General features: G+C 42.2%; 1 protein-coding gene across 1 annotated transcript; it reads left to right on the plus strand.

Moving 5' to 3' along the window:
• Positions 1 to 11493: 11493 nt before the first annotated feature.
• Positions 11494 to 12280, plus strand: LOC115182860 (E3 ubiquitin/ISG15 ligase TRIM25-like). The gene has a single exon (XM_029744264.1). It carries the CDS (start codon positions 11565 to 11567, stop codon positions 12219 to 12221), a length of 657 nt encoding a protein of 218 aa, XP_029600124.1. The 5' UTR covers positions 11494 to 11564; the 3' UTR covers positions 12222 to 12280.
• Positions 12281 to 12487: the final 207 nt, after the last annotated feature.

Raw genomic sequence — 12487 nt, forward strand, 5'->3', positions numbered from 1 at the left:
ACTACTGCTGTCCACTTCATATGTATATACTGTATTCTAGTCCTGGTTCATCCTATATAACTACTGCTGTCCACTTCATATGTATATACTGTATTCTATATAACTACTGCTGTCCACTTCATATGTATATACTGTATTCTATATAACTACTGCTGTCCACTTCATATGTATATACTGTACTCTAGTCCTGGTTCATCCTATATAACTACTGCTGTCCACTTCATATGTATATACTGTATTCCAGTCCTGGTTCATCCTATATAACTACTGCTGTCCACTTCATATGTATATACTGTATTCTAGTCCTGGTTCATCCTATATAACTACTGCTGTCCACTTCATATGTATATACTGTATTCTATATAACTACTGCTGTCCACTTCATATGTATATACTGTATTCTATATAACTACTGCTGTCTACTTCATATGTATATACTGTATTCTATATAACTACTGCTGTCTACTTCATATGTATATACTGTATTCTATATAACTACTGCTGTCTACTTCATATGTATATACTGTATTCTAGTCCTGGTTCATCCTATATAACTACTGCTGTCCACTTCATATGTATATACTGTATTCTAGTCCTGGTTCATCCTATATAACTACTGCTGTCCACCTCATATGTATATACTGTATTCTATATAACTACTGCTGTCTACTTCATATGTATATACTGTATTCTAGTCCTGGTTCATCCTATATAACTACTGCTGTCCACTTCATATGTATATACTGTATTCTATATAACTACTGCTGTCCACTTCATATGTATATACTGTATTCTATATAACTACTGCTGTCCACTTCATATGTATATACTGTATTCTATATAACTACTGCTGTCCACTTCATATGTATATACTGTATTCTAGTCCTGGTTCATCCTATATAACTACTGCTGTCCACTTCATATGTATATACTGTTTTCTATATAACTACTGCTGTCCACTTCATATGTATATACTGTATTCTATATAACTACTGCTGTCCACTTCATATGTATAAACTGTATTCTAGTCATGGTTCATCCTATATAACTTCTGCTGTCCACTTCATATGTATATACTGTATTCTAGTCATGGTTCATCCTATATAACTACTGCTGTCCACTTCATATGTATATACTGTATTCTATATAACTACTGCTGTCCACTTCATATGTATATACTGTATTCTAGTCCTGGTTCATCCTATATAACTACTGCTGTCCACTTCATATGTATATACTGTATTCTATATAACTACTGCTGTCTACTTCATATGTATATACTGTATTCTAGTCCTGGTTCATCCTATATAACTACTACTGTCCACTACATATGTATATACTGTATTCTATATAACTACTGCTGTCCACTTCATATGTATATACTGTATTCTATATAACTATTGCTGTCTACTTCATATGTATATACTGTATTCTAGTCATGGTTCATCCTATATAACTACTGCTGTCTACTTCATATGTATATACTGTATTCTAGTCCTGGTTCATCCTATATAACTACTGCTGTCCACTTCATATGTATATACTGTATTCTATATAACTACTGCTGTCCACATCATATGTATATACTGTATTCTAGTCCTGGTTCATCCTATATAACTACTGCTGTCCACTTCATATGTATATACTGTATTCTATATAACTACTGCTGTCCACTTCATATGTATATACTGTATTCTATATAACTACTGCTGTCCACTTCATATGTATATACTGTATTCTATATAACTACTGCTGTCCACTTCATATGTATATACTGTATTCTATATAACTACTGCTGTCCACTTCATATGTATATACTGTATTCTAGTCCTGGTTCATCCTATATAACTACTGCTGTCCACTTCATATGTATATACTGTATTCTATATAACTACTGCTGTCTACTTCATATGTATATACTGTATTCTATATAACTACTGCTGTCTACTTCATATGTATATACTGTATTCTATATAACTACTGCTGTCCACTTCATATGTATATACTGTATTCTATATAACTACTGCTGTCTACTTCATATGTATATACTGTATTCTATATAACTACTGCTGTCCACTTCATATGTATATACTGTATTCTAGTCATGGTTCATCCTATATAACTACTGCTGTCCACTTCATATGTATATACTGTATTCTATATAACTACTGCTGTCCACTTCATATGTATATACTGTATTCTAGTCATGGTTCATCCTATATAACTACTGCTGTCCACTTCATATGTATATACTGTATTCTAGTCCTGGTTCATCCTATATAACTACTGCTGTCTACTTCATATGTATATACTGTATTCTAGTCCTGGTTCATCCTATATAACTACTGCTGTCCACTTCATATGTATATACTGTATTCTAGTCCTGGTTCATCCTATATAACTACTGCTGTCTACTTCATATGTATATACTGTATTCTATATAACTACTGCTGTCTACTTCATATGTATATACTGTATTCTAGTCCTGGTTCATCCTATATAACTACTGCTGTCCACTTCATATGTATATACTGTATTCTATATAACTACTGCTGTCCACTTCATATGTATATACTGTATTCTATATAACTACTGCTGTCCACTTCATATGTATATACTGTATTCTATATAACTACTGCTGTCCACTTCATATGTATATACTGTATTCTAGTCATGGTTCATCCTATATAACTACTGCTGTCCACTTCATATGTATATACTGTATTCTAGTCCTGGTTCATCCTATATAACTACTGCTGTCTACTTCATATGTATATACTGTATTCTAGTCCTGGTTCATCCTATATAACTACTGCTGTCCACTTCATATGTATATACTGTATTCTAGTCCTGGTTCATCCTATATAACTACTGCTGTCCACTTCATATGAATATACTGTATTCTAGTCCTGGTTCATCCTATATAACTACTGCTGTCCACTTCATATGTATATACTGTATTCTAGTCCTGGTTCATCTTATATAACTACTGCTGTCTACTTCATATGTATATACTGTATTCTATATAACTACTGCTGTCTACTTCATATGTATATACTGTATTCTATATAACTAGTGCTGTCCACTTCATATGTATATACTGTATTCTATATAACTACTGCTGTCTACTTCATATGTATATACTGTATTCTATATAACTAGTGCTGTCCACTTCATATGTATATACTGTATTCTATATAACTACTGCTGTCCACTTCATATGTATATACTGTATTCTAGTCCTGGTTCATCCTATATAACTACTGCTGTCCACTTCATATGTATATACTGTATTCTATATAACTACTGCTGTCCACTTCATATGTATATACTGTATTCTATATAACTACTGCTGTCCACTTCATATGTATATACTGTATTCTATATAACTACTGCTGTCCACTTCATATGTATATACTGTATTCTATATAACTACTGCTGTCCAATTCATATGTATATACTGTATTCTATATAACTACTGCTGTCCACTTCATATGTATATACTGTATTCTATATAACTACTGCTGTCCACTTCATATGTATATACTGTATTCTATATAACTACTGCTGTCTACTTCATATGTATATACTGTATTCTATATAACTACTGTTGTCTACTTCATATGTATATACTGTATTCTATATAACTACTGCTGTCTACTTCATATGTATATACTGTATTCTATATAACTACTGCTGTCTACTTCATATGTATATACTGTATTCTATATAACTACTGTTGTCCACTTCATATGTATATACTGTATTCTATATAACTACTGCTGTCCACTTCATATGTATATACTGTATTCTAGTCCTGGTTCATCCTATATAACTACTGCTGTCTACTTCATATGTATATACTGTATTCTATATAACTACTGCTGTCTACTTCATATGTATATACTGTATTCTATATAACTACTGCTGTCCACTTCATATGTATATACTGTATTCTAGACATGGTTCATCCTATATAACTACTGCTGTCTACTTCATATGTATATACTGTATTCTATATAACTACTGCTGTCCACTTCATATGTATATACTGTATTCTAGACATGGTTCATCCTATATAACTACTGCTGTCCACTTCATATGTATATACTGTATTCTATATAACTACTGCTGTCCACTTCATATGTATATACTGTATTCTAGACATGGTTCATCCTATATAACTACTGCTGTCTACTTCATATGTATATACTGTATTCTAGTCCTGGTTCATCCTATATAACTACTGCTGTCCACTTCATATGTATATACTGTATTCTATATAACTACTGCTGTCTACTTCATATGTATATACTGTATTCTATATAACTACTGCTGTCTACTTCATATGTATATACTGTATTCTATATAACTACTGCTGTCCACTTCATATGTATATACTGTATTCTATATAACTACTGCTGTCCACTTCATATGTATATACTGTATTCTATATAACTACTGCTGTCCACTTCATATGTATATACTGTATTCTAGTCCTGGTTCATCCTATATAACTGCTGCTGTCCACTTCATATGTATATACTGTATTCTAGTCCTGGTTCATCCTATATAACTACTGCTGTCCACTTCATATGTATATACTGTATTCTAGTCCTGGTTCATCCTATATAACTACTGCTGTCTACTTCATATGTATATACTGTATTCTAGTCCTGGTTCATCCTATATAACTACTGCTGTCCACTTCATATGTATATACTGTATTCTAGTCCTGGTTCATCCTATATAACTACTGCTGTCCACTTCATATGAATATACTGTATTCTAGTCCTGGTTCATCCTATATAACTACTGCTGTCCACTTCATATGTATATACTGTATTCTATATAGCTACTGCTGTCTACTTCATATGTATATACTGTATTCTAGTCCTGGTTCATCCTATATAACTACTGCTGTCTACTTCATATGTATATACTGTATTCTATATAACTACTGCTGTCCACTTCATATGTATATACTGTATTCTAGTCCTGGTTCATCCCATATAACTACTGCTGTCCACTTCATATGTATATACTGTATTCTATATAACTACTGCTGTCCACTTCATATGTATATACTGTATTCTAGTCCTGGTTCATCCTATATAACTACTGCTGTCCACTTCATATGTATATAATGTATTCTATATAACTACTGCTGTCTACTTCATATGTATATACTGTATTCTATATAACTACTGCTGTCCACTTCATATGTATATACTGTATTCTATATAACTACTGCTGTCCACTTCATATGTATATACTGTATTCTATATAACTACTGCTGTCTACTTCATATGTATATACTGTATTCTAGTCATGGTTCATCCTATATAACTACTGCTGTCCACTTCATATGTATATACTGTATTCTAGTCATGGTTCATCCTATATAACTACTGCTGTCCACTTCATATGTATATACTGTATTCTATATAACTACTACTGTCCACTTCATATGTATATACTGTATTCTAGTCATGGTTCATCCTATATAACTACTGCTGTCCACTTCATATGTATATACTGTATTCTATATAACTACTGCTGTCTACTTCATATGTATATACTGTATTCTATATAACTACTGCTGTCTACTTCATATGTATATACTGTATTCTATATAACTACTGCTGTCCACTTCATATGTATATACTGTATTCTAGACATGGTTCATCCTATATAACTACTGCTGTCCACTTCATATGTATATACTGTATTCTATATAACTACTGCTGTCTACTTCATATGTGTATACTGTATTCTATATAACTACTGCTGTCTACTTCATATGTATATACTGTATTCTATATAACTACTGCTGTCCACTTCATATGTATATACTGTATTCTATATAAATACTGCTGTCCACTTCATATGTATATACTGTATTCTATATAACTACTACTGTCCACTTCATATGTATATACTGTATTCTAGACATGGTTCATCCTATATAACTACTGCTGTCTACTTCATATGTATATACTGTATTCTATATAACTACTGCTGTCCACTTCATATGTATATACTGTATTCTATATAAATACTGCTGTCCACTTCATATGTATATACTGTATTCTATATAACTACTACTGTCCACTTCATATGTATATACTGTATTCTAGACATGGTTCATCCTATATAACTACTGCTGTCCACTTCATATGTATATACTGTATTCTATATAACTACTGCTGTCCACTTCATATGTATATACTGTATTCTAGACATGGTTCATCCTATATAACTACTGCTGTCCACTTCATATGTATATACTGTATTCTAGTCCTGGTTCATCCTATATAACTACTGCTGTCTACTTCATATGTATATACTGTATTCTAGTCCTGGTTCATCCTATATAACTACTGCTGTCCAATTCATATGTATATACTGTATTCTATATAACTACTACTGTCCACTTCATATGTATATACTGTATTCTATATAACTACTGCTGTCCACTTCATATGTATATACTGTATTGTATATAACTACTGCTGTCCACTTCATATGTATATACTGTACTCTAGTCCTGGTTCATCCCATATAACTACTGCTGTCCACTTCATATGTATATACTGTATTCTATATAACTACTGCTGTCCACTTCATATGTATATACTGTATTCTATATAACTACTGCTGTCCACTTCATATGTATATACTGTATTCTAGTCCTGGTTCATCCTATATAACTACTACTGTACATCTACTATTCTTCAGATATACTACAGATGTACTCCAAATTGTCTATGCATCACATCATAGTACACAGTGCATATATATATATATATATATCATTGCTTGTCCTAATATTTTCATTGACTTTTTAGATTTGCCCTCTGTGAGCTAGGAACACAAGCATTGTTAGATATTACTGTACTGTTGGAGCTAGGAACACAAGCATTGTTAGATATTACTGCACTGTTGGAGCTGGGAACACAAGCATTGTTAGATATTACTGCACTGTTGGAGCTGGGAACACAAGCATTGTTAGATATTACTGCACTGTTGGAGCTGGGAACACAAGCATTTCACTTCACCCACAATAACATCTGATAAATATGTGTATGAAACCAATTAAATAAAATGTGATTGTATTGTTGAAAGTGTTAGATCATTCTCAATCCGTGTTGTGTCTTGTCTAAGAACAGCCCTTAGCCGTGGTTCTGTATAATAACCATATATCTGTCACGTCCTGGCCAGTATATAAGGTTCATTGTTTTGTAGTTTGGTCAGGGCGTGACAGAGGGTATTTGTTTTATGTGGTTCAGGGTGGTGTGTTTGATTAAGGGTGTTTGATTTAGTATTTCCGGGGTTTTGGTTTATGGTCTGTTTATGTATTTCTATGTCTAGTCTGGTGAGTGTGTTTCTATGTTGGTTAATTGGGATTGGGACTCTCAGTTGAAGGCAGGTGTTGTCTATCTGCCTTTGATTGAGAGTCTCATATATAAGGGTGTGTTTGTGATTTGTGGGTGATTGTTCTGTGTTCAGCCCTAGGCTTTGCCAGACTGTTTGTTGTCGTTCGTTTCTCGTGTTTGTTATTTTTTTACGGTCATTTGTTTGAAGTTAATAATTCATCAAAATGAGCATACACGTACCTGCTGCGTTTTGGTCCTCTTTCACCAACGACAACCGTGACAGAATCACCCACCACTCAAGGACCAAGCAGCAGAGGAAGCAGCAGACGGCGTTCGAGTTGGACTGGCGGGAGAAGTGGACTTGGGAAGAAATTCTGGACGGGCCGGACCTTGGCATCAGGCTGGGGATTATCAGCGCCCGCAGTGGGAAATTGAGGCAGCCAAGGCGGAGAGGCGATGGTACGAGGCCAGAGACGCGCTGAGGGATAAGCACGAGAGGCACCCCCAATAATTTTTTTGGGGGGGGCACACGGGTAGTTTGGCTAGGCGAAGGAAGAGCCGGAAGCCAGCTACCCGTGGTTATATGGAGGAGCGTATGAGGTGGGGAGCGCCATGTTTTGCTGAGAAGCGCACTATCTCACCCATACGCACGCACAGTCCGGTGCGAGTTATTCCAGCCCCTCGCAGGTGCCGTGCTAGAGCGGGCATCCAGCCTGGTAGGAGGATGCCTGCGCAGCGCATCTGGTCGCCGGTACGCCTCCGAGGACCAGGCTACCCAACTCCCGCTCTACGCACGGCTACCATCAGGCCCCTGCACAGCCCAGTCTGCCCTGTACGAGCACTCCGCTCGTACAGGGCTACTAGTTCCATCCAGCCAAGGCGGGTTGTGCAGGAGGTAAGATCTAGACCGGCTGTGCGCCTCCATAGCCCTGGGTTTCCAGCTCCTGTCTCTCGTGCGGACCCGGAAGTGCGTCCACCCAGTCCGACTCATCCTGTTCCCGCTCCCCGCACTAAACTGCAAGTGCGTAAACCCAGCCTCGCCAGTCAACAGTCGTCGGAGGTGCCCGTCAGTCAACAGTCGTCGGAGGTGCCCGTCAGTCAACAGTCGTCGGAGGTGCCCGTCAGTCAACAGTCGTCGGAGGTGCCCGTCAGTCAACAGTCGTCGGAGGTGCCCGTCAGTCAACAGTCGTCGGAGGTGCCCGTCAGTCAACAGTCGTCGGAGGTGCCCGTCAGTCAACAGTCGTCGGAGGTGCCCGTCAGTCAACAGTCGTCGGAGGTGCCCGTCAGTCAACAGTCGTCGGAGGTGCCCGTCAGTCAACAGTCGCGGAGGTGCCCGTCAGTCAACAGTCGTCGGAGGTGCCCGTCAGTCAACAGTCGTCGGAGGTGCCCGTCAGTCAACAGTCGTCGGAGGTGCCCGTCAGTCAACAGTCGTCGGAGGTGCCCGTCAGTCAACAGTCGTCGGAGGTGCCCGTCAGTCAACAGTCGTCGGAGTGCCCGTCAGTCAACAGTCGTCGGAGGTGCCCGTCAGTCCACAGTCGTCGGAGTGCCCGCCAGATGCAACGAGTCGCCGGAGTGGGTCAGACTGCCCGAACTGCCGGAGTGGCCAGACTGCCCCGAACTGCCGGAGTGGCCAGACTGCCCCGAACTGCCGGGAGTGGCCAGACTGCCCCCGAACTGCCGGAGTGGCCAGACTGCCCCGAACTGCCGGAGTGGCCAGACTGCCCCCGAACTGCCGGAGTGGCCAGACTGCCCCGAACTGCCGGAGTGGCCAGACTGCCCCGTCAGTCAACAGTCGTCGGAGGTGCCCGTCAGTCAACAGTCGTCGGAGCTGCCCGCCAGTCAACAGTCGCCGGAGTGGTCAGACTGCGCTGAACTGCCGGAGTGGCCAGACTGCCCCGAACTGCCGGAGTGGCCAGACTGCCCCGAACTGCCGGAGTGGCCAGACTGCCCCGAACTGCCGGAGTGGCCAGACTGCCCCGAACTGCCGGAGTGGCCAGACTGCCCCGAACTGCCGGAGTGGCCAGACTGCCCCGAACTGCCGGAGTGGCCAGACTGCCCCGAACTGCCGGAGTGGCCAGACTGCCCCGAACTGCCGGAGTGGCCAGACTGCCCCGAACTGCCGGAGTGGCCAGACTGCCCCGAACTGCCGGAGTGGCCAGACTGCCCCGAGTTGCCGGGGTGGCCAGACTGCCCCGAGTTGCCGGGGTGGCCAGACTGCCCCGAGTTGCCGGGGTGGCCAGACTGCCCCGAGTTGCCGGGGTGGCCAGACTGCCCCGAGTTGCCGGGGTGGCCAGACTGCCCCGAGTTGCCGGGGTGGCCAGACTGCCCCGAGTTGCCGGGGGTGGCCAGACTGCCCCGAGTTGCCGGGGTGGCCAGACTGCCCCGAGTTGCCGGGGTGGCCAGACTGCCCCGAGTTGCCGGGGTGGCCAGACTGCCCCGAGTTGCCGGAGTGGCCTGACTGCCCCGAGTTGCCGGAGTGGCCTGACTGCCCCGAGTTGCCGGAGTGGCCTGACTGCCCCGAGTTGCCGGAGTGGCCTGACTGCCCCGAGTTGCCGGAGTGGCCTGACTGCCCCGAGTTGCCGGAGTGGCCTGACTGCCCCGAGTTGCCGGAGTGGCCTGACTGCCCCGAGTTGCCGGAGTGGCCTGACTGTCCCGAGTTGCCGGAGTGGCCTGACTGTCCCGAGTTGCCGGAGTGGCCTGACTGTCCCGAGTTGCCGGAGTGGCCTGACTGTCCCGAGTTGCCGGAGTGGCCTGACTGTCCCGAGTTGCCGGAGTGGCCTGACTGTCCCGAGTTGCCGGAGTGGCCTGACTGTCCCGAGTGGCCTGACTGTCCCGAGTTGCCAGACTGTCCCGAGCTGCCAGACTGTCCCGAGTTGCCAGACTGTCCCGAGCTGCCAGACTGTCCCGAGTTGCCAGACTGTCCCGAGCTGCCAGACTGTCCCGAGCTGCCAGACTGTCCCGAGCTGCCAGACTGTCCCGAGTTGCCAGACTGTCCCGAGCTGCCAGACTGTCCCGAGCTGCCAGACTGTCCCGAGCTGCCAGACTGCCCAGACTGTCCCGAGCTGCCAGACTGCCCAGACTGTCCCGAGCTGCCAGACTGCCCAGACTGTCCCGAGCTGCCAGACTGCCCAGACTGTCCCGAGCTGCCAGACTGCCCAGACAGCCTGGAACGGCCTGAGCCGGAGCCCCCTCCAAAAAATAGGTGGGTTGGGGAGGGGGGGTGTAGCACAGTGCCGTCGTTGACGGCAGCCACCCTCCCTTCCCTCCCTTTAGTAAGGGGGAATTTTTCTTTTGGGTATTGTTTGGGGGTATTTTTTTTGTTAAGGTGCTTCCGGGGTAGCACCTTTAAGGGGGGGGGTACTGTCACGTCCTGGCCAGTATATAAGGTTAATTGTTTTGTAGTTTGGTCAGGGCGTGACAGAGGGTATTTGTTTTATGTGGTTCAGGGTGGTGTGTTTGATTAAGGGTGTTTGATTTAGTATTTCCGGGGTTTTGGTTTATAGTCTGTTTATGTATTTCTATGTCTAGTCTGGTGAGTGTGTTTCTATGTTGGTTAATTGGGATTGGGACTCTCAGTTGAAGGCAGGTGTTGTCTATCTGCCTTTGATTGAGAGTCTCATATATAAGGGTGTGTTTGTGATTTGTGGGTGATTGTTCTGTGTTCAGCCCTAGGCTTTGCCAGACTGTTTGTTGTCGTTCGTTTCTCGTGTTTGTTATTTTTGTACGGTCATTTGTTTGAAGTTAATAATTCATCAAAATGAGCATACACGTACCTGCTGCGTTTTGGTCCTCTTTCACCAACGACAACCGTGACAATATCACACCTCCTCAGGACTTGATTTATAAGGCATTATAAAGGTGATTAAAATGATGATACATACGTACTTCATAGAAAACTGTTACCCTTCATATATTCTAACAACTCACATTTTAAGATTCATTATGTCATTTGTTCCATGTTAAGGGCTCTAACATTGGAACAAAATTATTTGTCTCCCTCTTGATGTTGCTTGCAGTTCCTCTCTCTCTTCCTGCATTCCTCTAACCTCTCCCCCCTCCCTCCCTCTAACCCCACCCCTCTGGCAGAACCAGGAAGTCCATCCCCCTTCAAACTCTCTTCTGAGGAAACGAAACTGATCTGAGTCTCTGTGTTGTCTGTCTGTGTGAGAGTGAACAACCGTCCCAATGGCTCAACAGGGAGTTCTGCTGGACCAGGACCAGTTCTGTTGTTCTGTCTGTCTGGATCTACTGAAGGAACCAGTCGCCATCCCCTGTGGACACAGTTACTGTAGGAGCTGTATTGAGGGCTGCTGGGATCAGGATGTTCTGAAAGGGGTCTATAGCTGTCCTCAGTGCAGACAGACCTTCAGTCCGAGGCCTAATCTGAGTAAAAATAACATGTTGGCTGAGGTGGTGGAGAAACTGAGGAAGACAGGACTCCAGGCTGCTCCCCCTCCTGCTCTGTGCTATGCTGGACCTGGAGATGTGGCGTGTGATTTCTGCACTGGGACCAGAAAGCAGAAAGCCCTCATGTCCTGTCTGGCATGTCTGGCCTCTTACTGTGAGACTCACCTCCAACCTCACTACGAATCTCCTGCTTTCAAGAAGCACAAGCTGGTCAAAGCCACCGCACAACTACAGGAGAAGATCTGCTCTCATCATGACAAACTGCTGGAGGTTTACTGTCGTACCGATCAGCAGTGTATCTGTTATCTGTGTGTGATGGATGAACATAAAGGCCATGATACAGTGTCAGCTGCAGCAGAGAGGACTGAGAAACAGGTAAGACCAGAACAACTTGTTGGTGACTGTCTGATAAACAAAGAATTAAAGATACAGTAGGAACTAAGGCTGTTTGAATATGAGATCATTGAAATTAAATTGATCCTCAGCAGAACAAATATGAACACAAACCTTGAGTATATTGATATGTTAACCCAGATTCTCCAGATGTATCACCATTTTATAATGTCAAACACTATTATCATTCTGAATGGCCTTTTATGAGTCCAACGTTCAGTCTCAACCTGTTGATACATGTAGTCCTACCATACAAACTATAATCATTCACATAGCAACAAATAAATATCATTTAGTAAATGGACCAT

The sequence above is a fragment of the Salmo trutta genome, unplaced genomic scaffold (assembly GCF_901001165.1).
Source record: "Salmo trutta unplaced genomic scaffold, fSalTru1.1, whole genome shotgun sequence".
In the NCBI taxonomy this organism is placed as follows: Eukaryota; Metazoa; Chordata; class Actinopteri; order Salmoniformes; family Salmonidae; genus Salmo; species Salmo trutta.

Excerpts from the sequence above, each read along its gene's own strand:
- LOC115182860 (XM_029744264.1), top strand. The coding sequence starts at position 11,565 with ATGGCTCAACAGGGAGTTCTGCTGGACCAGGACCAGTTCTGTTGTTCT.